This window comes from Lactuca serriola, chromosome 7, assembly GCF_051521515.1.
Source record: "Lactuca serriola cultivar US96UC23 chromosome 7, Lser_US96UC23_V15, whole genome shotgun sequence".
NCBI classification, from domain to species: domain Eukaryota; kingdom Viridiplantae; phylum Streptophyta; class Magnoliopsida; order Asterales; family Asteraceae; genus Lactuca; species Lactuca serriola.
The window spans coordinates 131,319,351-131,336,755 of NC_136414.1; the positions used below are offsets into that span (position 1 = coordinate 131,319,351).

General features: G+C 37.9%; 1 protein-coding gene across 1 annotated transcript in view; it reads left to right on the top strand.

The window, feature by feature from the left end:
• LOC145064357 (uncharacterized) overlaps positions 1–17,095 on the top strand; it is a 42,991-nt gene extending 25,896 nt beyond the window's left edge. Inside the window, exons 2-5 of the mRNA XM_079011822.1 lie at positions 16,011–16,501; positions 16,576–16,680; positions 16,745–16,886; positions 17,018–17,095. Coding sequence (XP_078867948.1) covers positions 16,011–16,501; positions 16,576–16,680; positions 16,745–16,886; positions 17,018–17,095 — 816 coding nt within the window. The remainder of the gene's footprint in view (positions 1–16,010; positions 16,502–16,575; positions 16,681–16,744; positions 16,887–17,017) is intronic.
• The last annotated feature ends 310 nt before the right edge of the window (positions 17,096–17,405 follow it).

Sequence of the window (17,405 nt, forward strand, 5' to 3'; positions counted from 1 at the left end):
ACAAAGAGATATGTGGGAGAGATTTCACATACTTAGAGAGATTTGGGAGAGATTTGACATACTTGGAGAGATTTCTCATACAAAGAGATATGTGGGAGAGATTTCACATACTTAGAGAGATTTGGGAAAGATTTGACATTCTTGGAGAGATTTCACATACAAAGAGATATGTGGGAGAGATTTCACATACTTAGAAAGAGTCGCTTAGGAGTTTCTTATCATAAGCTCTAGTACTTACGGCAAAATGAGCGGACCGGTTTGACTTGTTGACTTTCGTTGACTTTGACTTGACTGAAAATTGACGGTTGTCACATCATCCCCCCGTTAGAGGGAATTTCATCCCGAAATTTGAATTTAGGCAAGGAGTTTGAAAATGACTAAGGTCGGCTCAACATTATTTTGATTCTGACTAAGAGACAAGTTATCATACATGAAAACTTAGCTTATACACATTATGATATAACCAATACTGGGCGGATAGTAAAATGTGTGATTCTATTTCAGTTTTACATCCCAACGAGGAAAAGAAACTAAGTCAGAATTCTCACATTTTATTATCTACCAGGTATTCGTTATATATAACTGGGGAATGTATAAGCGAGGAAATCATAACAAATAACTTAGTAATCCTTCTTAATAAATTAGAGTTCCTAGTCAAGGCTAACATTAAACCTAGATGTAATTTAACCGCTCACCTATAAAGTAGAAGCATGTTCTCGAAAGTTTGACCTACATCCCTATGATGCAGTCCCATTGCGGAGTCGAAGCAAATTCCTAGAATGGTCTTATGACGGCCTTGGAATTTCCTATTGTTTACTCTCAGTTTAATCTTTGGTATTACTACTATGCATGCTTAAATCGATGTTAGACTTAATTAAATAAAGAAATTTGGAATTTAAACGTCGATGTTAGAAACACGTACTAATATTTGCAGGCAGTTCCGGGGTGGTCTCTCCTTCGGTGATCGCAAGTACCCTTCCACCACCACTGGCATCCCTTGCTCTTGGGCAGTTCCTTTTAAAGTGGCCTGTTTCTCCACATTTGTAACAGGCTGGGCTTACTCCAGAGCCGGGGAACTGGTTGATGGGTCGTACCGGTGCCTTACAGAAACGGGTAGTGTGCCCTTTTCTATTGCAGTTCATGCAATGCAATTCTCTACAAGCCCCAGTGTGATGGAAGCTACACTTGTTACATTTCGGAAGGGTTCCAGCGTATTGCTTTATGGGAGTTGGCATGGTGAGGGTTGTGGCAGCATGAATCGCAACAATTGGCGTGGTTGTCGAAGTGTCACGGCTGGCTCGATGGTCGATGAGTTGTTGTGCCAACTCCTTGGCGTTGTCGAAGGTAGTTGGTCTTGAGGCCAATACACTATCATGGATCTGGGATGATAGCCCCCAAAGGTATCGTTCTATCTTTTTCTCCTCTGGGGTGACCATTGCAGGACAGAGGAGTGCTAGGTCATTGAATCGGGCAGTATAAGCTTCGAGATCCATTCCCGACATTTTGAGGTTCCAGAGTTCCTCTTCCAGTTTTTGCACTTTGCCTCTTGGGCAATACTCTTTTAGCATTAAAGCTTTTAGATCCTCCCAGCTTATAGAGTTAGCCACTGCAGGAGTAAGTGACTTAACTCGGCTATTCCACCAAGTAAGAGCTTTTCTTGTAAAAGTGAATGCCGCATACTTGACTTTGCTCGCTTCGGGACAAGCGCAGATTTCGAAGACTGCTTCGGTCCTTTCAAACCATTGCATCAGCGCGATGACGCCCCTGCTTCCGTCGAAAGGATCGGGTTTGCCATTTGTGAAGTCTTTGTAAGAACACTCCTTAGTGCGTCCTGTGCTGTCCCCCTGATTCGAGTTAGTATTCCCGGATCCGAAGCCGCCGGAACCATTTGTACCCATTTGCGACATTGCTGCCGCCACTGCTGCTGTTACGGCAGCTTGAAACATTATGGGATCAAACTGCGGAGGGGGCGGTGCTGTGCTCCCGGAGGGTCTGGACTTTTTCTTTGGCGGCATAGTCCTGTCATAAGTTGGTAGAGACGTACAAACGATAAGTTTTTAATAGTAGTGACAAGTCAGATGTTATCAAGCCAGACTTGTCTGTATTATGTCCTGACTTAAAAGTATTTTGTATTTAATTCATAACAAAGTCCCTATGAATGAATTTTAGTGGTCATGACTAAAATGCAACTTGTGATTTGTTTCGCCTGATCCCTTTCTAAAATTACTTGGTATATATTAAGAATTTCTTGGAGTTACCATATGTATATTGTTTGTAGTATAGGGTTCGAGGAAAATAGGTCTACATCTCATTAATGTAAGGAAGATTTTGGGCAATGCTACGGTTCCCTTGAATAGTGTAGTCTCCGGATTCTGAAGGATTCGAATGTCTCCACTTAACAACCTAGGTTGGTCGTGTTCTTCTTTCCAGGTTTCCAAGCACTCTACCCAAGGAGGCGTTGGGCCTTGAATAACCGGACGAGGGTTAGGATTTGGAACAAGGGCCATCAGGGTAGGTTCTCCACTTCAGGGTCGGGGTCAGGACCATCAGCAAAGCCTTCAGCTTGGTGACCATCCAAAGGGATTCAGTAATCACTCTATGGCTCCTCTCCGAGCCATTCAGTATTGCCGTGGTTAGGGTAGTACGGGTCGTCGTGGGGAAGGAATTTAGCCATAATATCTTCGCGAGAAATGGGGATATAAGAAATAACTAAGTAGACATACTAATTAGATAATTATAAGATGATCTTTACCAGGTACTTCAATATATTGTTTAGTGCATACTAGTCATATGTATTTGGGACAGGATAGACCTTCGAATAAGCGATCCTAACTCTAAATCCCCAATCCAACGAGAACAGGAAGTAAAGCAAAGACCCACAGATTCTAAGTCTATGACGTCCTGGATACATATAATTTTAATGTATCCACTAGGCAATTATTGACCTGTTGGTAAAAATCTATTTAGTTCTCAAATAAGTAATTATAATAACACCAAATACCCCTATGGTATTTCATTGTGGTAGTGTTGGTAAGTTTTTAGACTTGTTGCAACACCTGCGACCATTCATGGACATATGATAATCATTTCTGGGTGAGACATAGTTGATCAGGCTATGTCATTCCCAGTCCTGACTATACATCCCCAAGCCTACTCGTATTGTTCAACAATTACTACTTTTGTCCCATCCCATCGTGATACTGACCCTAGTGTATGTGCACATGCTCCTACTTTTACCGGGAAATTATTTGTTTCTAAAAGTATAGTTGTTTTGAAAACTTTAAATCAGAGACTTTCGGTCCTAATGTATTTATAGTTTGTATATCTTATGTGGTTCGATATACTGAGTTCACTATAAACAATGCTCTGATACCAATCTGTCACACCCCCAAACCAAGGATGGCGGAACTTCCAGGGGTGGAGGACTTCATGTTCAGTATCACAACAATATGTATAACAGTGCTCAAAGTAAATACAACCATCATAAATATAATTGAAAAAGTTACACCAAAGTATTTGTTTACATGATTCAAAATCAATTACAATATGATGACAAAAATAAATTATTGACAGTTTAACGTCCCATCCTCAAAGCGCTGAAGTTTTCCTGTTTCACTGATTTCCTGATAATACAAGTAGTTTTGAAAAGTGTCAACAATTAAGTTGGTGAGTTCATAAGAGTTTTGTTTGGAGTAGAAACCGTTTTCCTCTTTTAAAATCGATAGAGTTTGATCTCCAGAAAATCCAATAATTTCTTAATTAAGTGTATACAGAATAATCCTATATGATGCGTTGATGTATTCTAGATTTACCCGTAGATTTCCCCTATAATTGTCCAGCATATATAAGTTATATAAGATTTAGGTTAGATAAAACGTCGAATATAATGGGTCCGCCCTAGGTCCACAACCAAACAAGGAACAGGAGATGAGGCGGGCACCACCAATTCCAAGCCAATCCAGACTAAATTCTTGTATGACTCAAGCATATACGCTCAACGATTATAGTTGAAGTCTAACCATACGAAAATCTATTGTGAATATAACCTATACATATCATAGTTCACCGGGGAGTAATAGGGATTAGGGAACCTGAACTATGCATATGAATAGCTTATCAAAAGTGGTGATGATGGTGAGTGTAACCTATACATATCATAGTTCACCGGGGAGTGATAGGGATTAGTGAACCTGAACTATGCATATGAATAGCTTATCAAAAGTGGTGATGATGGTGAGTGTAACCTATACATATCATAGTTCACCGGGGAGTGATAGGGATTAGTGAACCTGAACTATGCATATGAATAGCTTATCAAAAGTGATGGTGATGGTGAGTGTAACCTATACATATCATAGTTCACCGGGGAGTGATAGGGATTAGTGAACCTGAACTATGCATATGAATAGCTTATCAAAAGTGATGGTGATGGTGAGTGTAACCTATACATATCATAGTTCACCGGGGAGTGATAGGGATTAGTGAACCTGAACTATGCATATGAATAGCTTATCAAAAGTGATGGTGATGGTGAGTGTAACCTATACATATCATAGTTCACCGGGGAGTGATAGGGATTAGTGAACCTGAACTATGCATATGAATAGCTTATCAAAAGTGATGGTGAATTCCTTTCTTGTAATTAAGTTCCTAGGGTAGATGAAACATAAACTATACCTATTATAGTTTATTACTTTGTTTGTAATATGTATTTACCATAACTATACCGATTATAACTAACGCGTTCGTTTGTGGGGGTATAATGGCTTAACTATACTTATTATAGATTATCTTAATCGTCCATAGCGGCAATAACTCTTTTGTAAGTGTAAGACCTTTAATATTGTGTTTGTTATATGAATAACCCTAAACTATACCTATTATAGTTTATCGATTGATTTCGTGGGAAATGAGCATAGGCCTTACTTGTCATAATTTATCAATGTTTATATTTTAATGGATATAGCCTCGTAATATCGTATATATATATATATATATATATATATATATATATATATATATATATATATATATATATTGTCATACTTGTGAAGGTGTAAATCCATTTGTTTTCTGATGTATGTCTATGTAAGAATACAAAATTTGTCATATATTGCAACTACACATAATCACATAACGATGTATACCTTGCTCAACATGTTACAAGGTGAAATGAAATTTATTGTGTTTTTCTGTTAATAACATTTTCTGTAACTGTTATTGGAAAAATTGTAGAAAAATCATAAAATGTCCAAATCAGGTTCTGTAACTTCTGAGAGTTTGGAAAATGAGTCTACTTTGTTCATAATTTTTATTATAATTTTTAATGACCTCTAACTTGGGTGAAAAAGTCCATAATCACAGACTGGTCCGGATTGATGTTTGAAATGATAGGCAGTTTTGTAAAAATCACCATAAATTGTATAAAAATCGTATGGAGATGTGCAAGTAGTCATTTTAAAGCTAAGAAGTGGAACTACATGCACCTAAAACAGTTTTGAAAAAAAAAATATTTAAGATGTCCAAAACAGTCCGTGAATGGAGTGAAACTTTTCTGATGAAAGCTGTTAGAAAAATGTAGTTATGTTCTAAGTATTTTAACTTGTATTCCCCCCCTAAAAACTTGAGAAAACATGAAAATGTAGGGGTATGAACTCACCTTAAGTGTTTTCAGTAGGTAAGTGTTGAAGAAGAGAAGTGTTCAACCCAAGAACACTTGAAGATTCGAAGCTCTAACACAAGTATATTGGAGTTTGTGTAAGATATCCATGATTTGAGTGGAAATCATTGAGATAAACATAATGAGAATGGATTATGCTTACCAAATGTGGAGGAAAGACTCAAGATCAGCCCTTGAATCTCGAATTTCTAGAGAGAGAAAGTGAGAGAGAAAAGAGTTTGATCTTCTTGTGAAATAAGAGCAAATGAGAGAAAATGAGGAGAGAGGATGATTATCCAGCTCTCAAAAACGTGGGGATGGCTTGTGAGGGAGGTAAAAGGTACAAGGTATGGTGGAAAGGAGTGTGGGTGGTCATGGAGTGGGTATGGGGGTTGCTTGCGTCATAAAATAAGGTAAAGTCAACACTCTACCTTTGTACTTTACCTACTCTTATTTGGATAATATTTTACCCTTAAAATATGATTAAATTATTAATTTAGGGGTCTTATATTTTAAAATAAAGTTTTTGGTGAAAATCCCATGTTAAAATAATTAAAAATGGGTTTAAAACGCAAAAATACGCAAAAACGGGTGAAAAATGAACTTTCCAGCGAGACCCTTCGGATCTCGGCCGAGGTTCGGTCAGGGGAGGTGCTGGTCTCGAAAGCGAAGGCGCAAGCCAGAAGAAGGAGCGAAGGCGGGGTTCGTCCGAAGGCTCGGTCCGATGAGGAGTCAGAAGCGAAAGTCAGGGGTTCGGTCCGAAGTGATGCTAGAACCGAAGGGACCGTTGTGAACAGTAATGAACAGTACTTTCGGTTCGGATTTTCCCTTCTATGCGAGGTTCGGTTCGGACCTTCCTTCTTTGCGTGGTTCGGTTCGGATGAACAGTATTCTCGGTTCGGCTCATCAGTCAACACCTCGGTTCGGATTCATGAACAGTACTCTCGGTTCGGACCCTCATGAATAGTACTTTCAGTTCGGTTCATGAATAGTACTTTCGGTTCGGAGGGTTCGTTTCCTTAAGTCCGTTTTTCGCGTAGACTTCCGTTCTTGGGCTATTTTCGCCAAATTCGGGGGTCGGAATGCCCCGAGTGATTATAGAAAGTTGGGGAGAGATTTCGAGAGAGATTTGAGAGAGATTCCACATACTCAGAGAGATTTGGGAGAGATTTGACATTCTTGGAGAGATTTCACATACGAAGAGATATGTGGGAGAGATTTCACATACTTAGAGAGATTTGGGAGAGATTTGACATTCTTGGAGAGATTTCACATACAAAGAGATATGTGGGAGAGATTTCACATACTTAGAGAGATTTGGGAGAGATTTGACATTCTTGGAGAGATTTCACATACAAAGAGATATGTGGGAGAGATTTCACATACTTAGAGAGATTTGGGAGAGATTTGACATTCTTGGAGAGATTTCACATACAAAGAGATATGTGGGAGAGATTTCACATACTTAGAGAGATTTGGGAGAGATTTGACATACTTGGAGAGATTTCTCATACAAAGAGATATGTGGGAGAGATTTCACATACTTAGAGAGATTTGGGAGAGATTTGACATACTTGGAGAGATTTCTCATACAAAGAGATATGTGGGAGAGATTTCACATACTTAGAGAGATTTGGGAAAGATTTGACATTCTTGGAGAGATTTCACATACAAAGAGATATGTGGGAGAGATTTCACATACTTAGAGAGATTTGGGAGAGATTTGACATAAGAAGAGATAGAGTGAAAACGATTGAGAGAGGTCTCATTGGTGTCCTTTTTGAGTGTCCGGCTACGCACTGCAAGGTTCGTAAATCCCGTTACGCCTTGTTTAAGGATCTTGCATACTCCCGATGAGTATGCGACATTGTTTTATCGGTTTGGCTCGCCACGTACCTCAGTTTAAGGTTAAGGAGATCTAGGTGTACGCACTGTTTGATTTAGGATCCCTCGTTAGAATAAAGAGTCGCTTAGGAGTTTCTTATCATAAGCTCTAGTACTTACGGCAACATGAGCGGACCGGTTTGACTTGTTGACTTTCGTTGACTTTGACTTGACTGAAAATTGACGGTTGTCACAACTTAGTCCAACATAAGGAATCTTAGATCACAAGCCCACATATATAAGAATGAATGATTTACACAATCAACCCATATATTTAATAAGTCTCCTTTTGATCACTTTAGTAATTCCAAATTAATTCTTGATCAATACTAATTAAATAACCTTATTAATATATTATAACGTATAATATATTAACAAGCCTTAAGTGTTATTTCTCTCATTATAGTCTATCCAAATGCATGATGCCATGCAACCCAAATGGACCATGTTGGGTCGGGTCAAGTCTTAGCAATTATAGTTATGGACTTAGACATTAATCCAACAATATTAATTTAGAATTAATTTGGTTATCAAAATGAGACTAATTAAATATATAGGGTTGATTATGACAATCATCTAATCTTTTATGGTGCATTTATGATCCATGGTTAATGGAGATGGGTTATAACCATTTGGAGCTCCATGGATAGTTCATGGGAGTTACAAACCCATGGATCATTAGAAATGAAAAGTAATGACAATTAAGGACATTCATGTGTAAACTCTAATTGTGTTAATACTATAAAAGGATCCCTAAAGCTAGCAAAATCGGACTACTAGTGAGTTCTAAGAGGGCATAACCGATTTTTTGAGTGCAAGTGTATTCTCTCAATTTATTCCAAGTCTTGTAGTGTTGTGTGAAGCATTTGAGGCACAACATTTGGGGTGCTAGGCTCACAAACTCTTCAAGGAATCCAAGCAACAATAAAGGTACGTATTTCTACTAGTTTTTATATTACATATTCCCCATGCCATGCTAGTTAGGAAGTAAACCTTGAAAAATCGAATTTGAATGTATATTAGAGAAAACATATATTCAAGGTTTATAGGATTGCATGTACACCATAGGAGTGTTAGAATGCTCAAAACCCATCAGTGGTATCAGAGGCTAGGATTGTTTTCTGTATATATATGATGCAAACTGCTTGAAAAATCGAAAAATTATTCACTGTTCGACTGGACTCGCCGAGTGCAATGGGAGAACTCGACGAGTCCAAGGAAAAATTCATCCTACTCGTCGAGTAGGATCATGCACTCGACGAGTAGGTGCGTGCTGGGCAGTTTTCCGAATTTTGCTGCTGGAAATGGGCTAGAATCATTATCCCAAACTATTTTTGACTTATAAGATCTGTTTTTCAAAGTGGTAATGATTATGTTAACCCATTTCAAATGACTATTACAAATTTTCAAGTTTTATATGTGTTAATATGATTTCTTGAAATTGTTTGATATGAATATTTGTTCTTATGAGTTTTAGAAGATCATAGGAATTGTGTGTAACCTACATGCTTGTATAATTCATGATCTTAATGTTAATGATGGTGTCCATAACTTGTCCTCAAGTTATGGATAACCAAAGGTCACTTCTTTAAAAGTAGTCATTAAAGAATAGGAGGTTTCATAAAATGAAGATTCTTCAAATTTATGAACCATTAAAACTCATAAGTTACAAATTGAAGAGTCTTGAAATACTTTCAAAATTTGCCCTCAAGTTTTGGAATTTTTAAAGTCTTATACTTTAATACTTTAATTCCAAATTAAACCTTAGTTTTTTTAAAAAAGTTTAAAAAACTACACTTATACTATTATTATAATCTTATTTATATAGATATGTATAAGAATAAGTCAATCTTACCGCAAGTAGGCCTCATTCACGAAGCCGATATATATGGGGGTATAAGGTTGTTGCCTATAAAAAGGCAGCTAAATGGGTGTCCACTCTCACCCACGGCTTCCTTGACTAGTGGAGGGTCGTTAGCCGAACGGGTAGGATAAGACTTCAACTCTCATTAAAAGTATAATGAATTATAAAGTAACTAGAAATTATTAATTCCCAATCTTAGTTACTTTAGGAAAATGTGAAATAGTTGCTAGCCCATAAAATTACACTATGTACCTTACCAAGTCGTTAGTGGAGTGTGTGTCGTTAACCGGCACACTAACAAGGACTAGTAAGTGTGGCAAAGGGTAACTTGACTTTATTATAGATCGGTGGAGCGTGTGTGGTTAACTGGCACATCGATTAGGTAATATAGTTAAGGTTACCAAGTCAATTTGTATGGTTATTCACACCTTGTTTGTGATCCTCGGCATCCCAGACACAAACTTGAGAGGGCACAATCAAGATTCAAACATGCCATTGAAAGGTTCAATGTATCTCAAAAAGATATAGGAATTTCAAATCCAATAAAACCTAATAATAAAATATTTTGTTCTTATGATGGAAATTGGTAAATCGTCATTTACCTACCTTCAAATATTTTATAGTGTGGATTACAGCATCTCTTCCAACTATAAATAGTTTGTTGGATCCTAGCCTTAATATTTCATTTGGGTGACTTATTAAGGATTCTTCATCTAATTAAACTTGTCCTTCTTCATTTCAGATGTCTTCCAACACTACTATCGGCTCAAACCCTACAGGCTCCTTTTCCCTCATGAACTTGTGTGGGAAAGTCACTTTTGATCGGTCTAACTTCAATGAATGGATTAGAAACATCATGATGATTACCTGCTATGAGAACAAGGAATATGTCCTTGATAAGGAGCTTAAGGTTATCAATGGGTCCACTGCTACTCCTGAGGAGCTTGCGGAGTACACTGCACATGAGAGGGATGCTACAAAAGTGCCCTGCATCATGTTGGCTACCATGACTCCCGAACTCCAGAAATCCAATGAACATTTCTACCCTTATGAGATGCACCTGGATCTGATGAATAGGTACCATCAGAGCGTGTGTCAAGAGAGGTATGAAATCATCTCCTCCATGATAACGGCCAGGATAAAGGATGGTGAACCCATCACCGGTCGCTTGCAGAAAATGCAAAGGTTCGTGGACCGGTTACTGAAGCTGAATGTAGACTTCCCTGAGGACTTGGCGATTGATATCATTCTCCATTCCTTATCTCCTAGTTATGATCAGTTTCGTATGACTTATCATATGAACAAAGAGGAAGTTACACTTAGCAAACTTCAAGGACTTTTAAGGACCGCTGAAAGTGGCCTTAAAGGTAAGTCGGCTGTTACTTCTACTCCTACTCCTACAGCAACCCATGTTCTTGCAATTGGGCAGGGAAAGGGTAAGAAGAGGAAACACCCTTCGAAGGGTACCAAGGGTAAGCCCCGTGATGTTTCCTCTTCAAGTTGGACAAAGAAAGGTCCCATTACTCCTTCCTCAAACCCAAAGGAATCACAATGCTTCTATTGTCGGGAAAAGGGGCACTGGAAGCAAAGCTGCCCCAAATACTTGCAAGATGTAAAGGATGGGAAAGTTAAACCCACCCATGCAGGTATTTATACAATATTGTCTAATAACTCATCTAATGTTAATTCTTGGGTACTTGATACAGGTTGTGGTATTCACATTTGTACTGATTTGCAGGGCCTAAGATGAAGTGAGCAAGTGGAGCACGGGAAGATAAACTTAGTCATAGGCAACAGGAAAACATCACTTGTCACCAAGATAGGAGTTTATTCTTTATTGCTTAATAATGGGTTAATGTTAGATTTGAATAAATGTTGTTACTCGCCTAAAATGGAGAGAAATATTATTTCCTTTCATGGCTTGTACAAATAAGGGTTTACATTTTCATTTGATAATATTAATGGTGCTATTAATGTTTATTACAATGATGTATTTTACTTTAAAGCATTACCTTGTGATGGTGTATATGAAGCTGTGAATGTTGTAGACAATCTAGGAAATAATGTGTTGTATATTGATTCTTCAAATAGCTTGGATAAAGCATCATTGTGGCATTGTCGTCTTGGACATGTCAACAAGAAGCTCATATGCCAACTCCAAAAGGTTGGAGTTTTGGAATCATTTGACCTAAAGTCGGATGATAGTTGCGAGTCTTGTTTACTTGGAAAAATGAAAAAGTCACTCTTCACTGGTACTTGTGAGAGGGGTGAGGGTTTTGTTGGACCTCATACACACAGATGTTTGTGGACCCTTCAAATCATCCACAAGGGATGCTAATCGTTATTATTTGACTTTTACCGATGACTATAGTAGATATGGATATGTCTATTTAATCAAGCATAATTCAGACACTTTCGAGAGGTTTAAAGAGTTTAAACAGGACGTCAAGAATCAATTGGGCGGGAACATTAAGATGCTTCGATCCGATCTTGGGGGTGAGTATCTTAGTACAGAGTTCCTCGACTATCTCAAGGAATGTGGAATTATCTCACAATTGACACCTCCCATGACACCACAGTTGAATGGTGTGGCTGACAGGCGTAATCGAACCTTGTTGGATATGGTTCATTCCATGATGAGTCGAGCTTAGTTACCAATCTCATTCTGGGGGCATTCCTTAGAGATTGTCGCCCATATCCTCAATCTAGTCCCTACTAAAAAGGTTGCCAAAACACCTCACGAGATGTGGACTGGGAAAGTTCCCAATCTAGACCATATCAAGATTTGGGGTTGTGAAACTTTTGTGAGGCGTGATTCTCATGACAAGCTTGAACCTCAAAGTGAGAGGTGTATTTTCATCGGCTACCCATAGAGATCCTTTGGTTACCTCTTCTATAGACCCAGTGATAATGTGGTCCTTGTAGAAAGAAGAGGAGTCTTTCGTGAGAGAGAATTTATAAGCCAAGGGGACAGCGGAAGGCAAATTGACCTTGAAGAGCTTCAAGAGTCAAGTGGTGAAGGAACCTCAAATACTACCGACCAACTTGAGGAAGACACTCCTGTTGAGCCGATAGATGAGTCCGTACCTCCGAGTCGTTCCACTAGAGTTAGGAACACACCTGAATTTTATTATGGTTATCACATCACCAATGAAGGTGATACATTTATTAGTGATAGTACACTAATAGATTTGGCTGAACCTAATAATTACAGGGAAGTCATGGCAGGCCCTGAGTCTGCTAAATGGAAGGAGGCTATGGACAGCGAGATTCAGTCCATGTATGACAATCAAGTGTGGGACTTGGTTGACAATGTACCAGGTCGTAAGACAGTTGGGTGCAAATGGATCTTCAAAAAGAAGATCGACATGGATGGGAAGGTACACACCTATAAAGCAAGACTGGTGGCAAAGGGCTTTACTCAAACTCCGGGAGTTGACTATGATGAGACCTTTTCACCAGTAGCAAAGATTAAGTCTATTAGAGTTTTGCTAGCCATAACTGCATTTCAAGATTATGAAATATGGCAAATGGAGGTCAAAACCACTTTCCTTAATGGAAAGTTTGCTGGGGATGTTTACATGGCTCAGCCAGAGGGTTTTGTCGATGCAAAGTACTTTAATAGGGTGTGTAAGCTTGAGAAATCCATTTATGGATTGAAACAAGCATCTCGTAGATGGAATCTTTGCTTCGATGAGAAAGTCAAAGAGTTTGGTTTTTCGAGGAGCGAAGATGGGTCCTGTGTGTATGTTAGGGCTAGTGGGAGCATAGTCAGCTTTCTGGTGTTGACATACTACTCATAGGAAATGACATCCCAACTTTGCAGGAGGTTAAGTCCTAGCTTGGGAAGTGTTTCGCTATTAAGGATCTTGGAGAAGCTGCCTATATCCTAGGGATAAGGATAATGAGAGACATGATTAAGAGACTAATTGGACTTAGTCAAAGTACCTACTTGGATAAGGTGCTAAAGAGGTTCAGCATGCAAGAATCCAAGAAAGGGGAATTACCTATCTAGAGTAATGGAAAGCTGAGTAAGACTCAGAGTCCGAGTACAGAGGCTGAGATAGCTGAGATGAGTCATCTACCATATGCTTCCGCTGTGGGCTCTATCAAGTATGATATGATTTGTAATCTCCCTAATGTGGCCTTTTCCTTGATCATGGTCAGTAGATATCAAGGTAACCCTGGCAAGGCTCACTGGACTGCGGTAAAGAACATTCTCAAGTATCTGCGGAGGACTAAGGACTAGGTCCTTACCCTCGGTGGCAGTGATGACTTGAGAGTGGAAGGATATAGCAATGCTAGCTTTCAGACTGATAGGGATAATTTTCGCTCTCAGTCAGGCTGTGTCTTTATCCAAAATGGAGGGGCAATTACTTGGAAAAGTTTCAAGTAGGAGAAAGTAGCTGATTCTACTTGTGAATCAGAGTACATAGCAGCAAGTGAAGCGGAAAAGGAGGCGATATGGCTAAAGAACTTCATTGGAGACCTTGGAGTTGTACCAGCTATAAAGGAGCCAATGGAAATTTTCTATGACAGCGAAAGTGTGGTTGCTTTGGCTAAGGAACCAAGAGATCACGGGAGATCTAGGCATATTGACAGAAAATACCATTTCATCAGACATCGAATAGAAGAAGGACTCATTGTGGCAAAGAGGGTATCATCAGATGAGAACCCAGTAGATCCCCTCACGAAGGGACTGAGTAAGGTTAAGCATTTACAGCATGTGAGGCGCATCGGGCTGAAGGATGATATTAGTTTCAACAATTAGATTTCTGAAACTTGTAAAATGTAATTGACATTTTGATGATTAAATAAAAGTTGTTATTTATTTATGAGTAAAGTGTTACTATCTTATGTTAATCATTTACTATGGTTTCAGTTTTGCATATTTTGACTTCCGGAATAATTATTTTATTCGAACTCTCCACAGTCGGTCATATGTCGGAAGTAGATATGAATCAAGACTGTCATGAATTTGGTTTGTATGATATGTCTAAAGGGTATTAGACATAGCAATAGTTGCTGCAACATTCATGAGTGCTCATAAGTCCTGAGTATTGGATTCAACCCACGCTCACTTGCATCACTTCATGGAATTTATCTCGAGTGATCGCGAGACGGTAATATCATATAAATCTTTAAACCTAGAGATATGAGTTGTTGACTATGAGTTGGTTATCCATTGATTATACGAAAACGCATTGGTAACTCGATGTTATAAAACGTGCTTTTGTGCATAATTCAACAAGTAGTCAGTACAAGCATATGAGTCAAAGTTTATATGTTCCTTCTAGAAATAGAAGCGATATCTGGGCCCCTCGATGATTTGGTTTTGACTTATGTACCAGGCCCCGTCAGAACCTAATTGATGTGTTCAATTTAGTTCTATGTCGAAACAAATCAGAGATCGAGAAACAAATGTTGGACAATAAGTAAGACCATGTTCCATGTGTTTGTCCAGCTGATATCTTGAGAGCAGAGGATTATATGATCACTTATCTTAAATGGCGTATCATTATCATCTCAGTTCCAAGAGACTTTGAAAGAGCTATGATTGCTAGTCGGATCCTGAAGTCATATCTGCAAATATAGTTATTAGACTTATCCAAGTGGGAGACTATTGGATATAGTGTCTAAGTCCATAACTTTATTTGGTATGTACTTAACCCGACCCGGCATGGTCCATTTGGGTTGCATGGCATTGCAATACTTGGATAGACTAAATTAGAGAAAGGACACTTGTGATTATTAATATATCATAAGTTCTAATATATTAATAATAGTATTATTTAATTAGTGTTGTTCAAGTATTAATTTAGAATTAATTTGGTGATCAAAATGAGACTAATTAAATATATAGGGTTGATTATGACAATCATCTAATCTTTTATGGTGGATTTATGATCCATGGTTTATGGATATGGGTTATAACCATTTGGAGCTCCATGGATAGTTCATGGGAGTTACAAACCCATGGATCATTAGAAATGAAGAGTCATGACAATTAAGGGCATTCATGTGTAAACCCTAATTGTGACAATACTATAAAAGGAGCCCTATAGCTAGCAAAATCGGACTACTAGTGAGTTCTAAGAGGGCATAACTGATTTTTTGAGTGCAAGCGTATTCTCTCAAGTTATTCCAAGTCTTGTAGTGTTGTTTGAAGCATTTGAGGCACAACATTTGGGGTGCTAGGCTCACAAAGTCTTCAAGGAATCCAAGCAACAATAAAGGTATGTATTTCTACTAGTTTTTATATTACATATTCCCCATGCCATGCTAGTTAGGAAGTAAACCTTGAAAAATTAAATTTGCATGTATATTAGAGAAAACATAGATTCAAGGTTTATAAGGTTGCATGTACACCATAGGAGTGTTAGAATGCTCAAAACCCATCACTAACACCCCTTTCCTGTTTATTTAAAATCATTAACACCCACTTTAACTTTTCTAAATTATATTTATATATTTTTTGACAGCGAATGCTTAGATTGGCCTACATTTGAGTGGCTTCATGATGATTGCTTTCCCAGTCTGATTCTGATTCTCTCTCTCTCTCTTACCACAAAAGGAAGATAATTTAAGAAAACGCATCTCAAGTATACAAAATATTTCCAACTTTATTATATTTACTTTTTTACCCTTACTCATATCTTAAACAACCCCTTATTCATCATTATTTCATTATCTCAGATTTTACTAGTAGTTTCCACAAGATTTGCGGAGGATTATTTAACACATATAATCCTTCCTCTATTCTTAGTGGCTGTTGGCGATAATGCTGACATGTCATGCTTCCGCTCAACATCCCAACCTAAAATTAAAAATACAAACTTATTTTCCCTTTTTTTTACAAAATATTCCATACTAAATATTTTTATTTTTTCAGCTCGAAGACCAATAATTGCTATGGATGCAAGAATTGCCACCTTGTGTGTCCTACTAGTTATGTTACCAGGTGTCCTTGGATTCCCTAACAAGCATGAACTATTAACTGAATACTTAAGGAATCTCTTGATCCAAAGTGCGGACAAGACAACCCAGTCAGCAATCCACAGTGCTGACGTGTACAACTCTGTCCATTTCCTTTGGTGCGTATTCCTCCATTTTTTTAAACCAAAATTACTTCTGGAATTGGATTAGATTACATTATTCTATTTTACAACTTGTTTGAAGAACACCATAATCTGGTTTTCAATATCTTATGGGAGATGGTTGTGAGCTTCAACATGGATTTGAAAATTAACACTGCTAAGCTTCTGAAAGTGATTGTAAGTCGATTTCCTTTTGACTTTTTTTTAATGTTGACTTTTTAATCTCTTTGATTTTGAATACGTGCCTTATATTGATGCTAAAGTTGCTTCATCACATGTTTTGCCTGCTCTTGTGACTTTGGGCTCTGAACCAAACTTACATGTGTTGTATGCAAGCATAGATGCCTTTGGAACTGTAGCTCAAAACTTCAAAAATGATGTGGTAAGTTAAAACTAGTAACATGTTTTTTTCTTTAGGATTAAATTCAAGTAATAACAACCTAACTTGTATATATATATATATATATATATATATATATATATATATATATATATATATATATATTCTGGTAGATTGTTGACAAAATGCGAGTTCAAATAGATGCTTTTCTTGAAGATGCATATATCATAGACACGATCAGACTTGCTTGATGAATGCAATTCTCAAATGTACCTTTTCTTGAACTTCATGGATTTGCTAAAAACAGATTATGGTGTGTTGACAATGACCCCCCTCCCTTCCCCACTAATCCCACAAATAGAGTTTTCATAGATTTGATCTTCAAGTCCACTGAAGATGATTTGAAGACATGGCCTCACAGGTGACCTTAATTGCGAGCCTTTTTGTCTACGAGACATTCTTATGCTATTTACAAGTCTTTCAATTGCTTCAATTCAAACTACATTTTGTTATTTTGTAGCTTTGAATACCGATTGAGGGTTAATCTTGGACCTGTTGGAG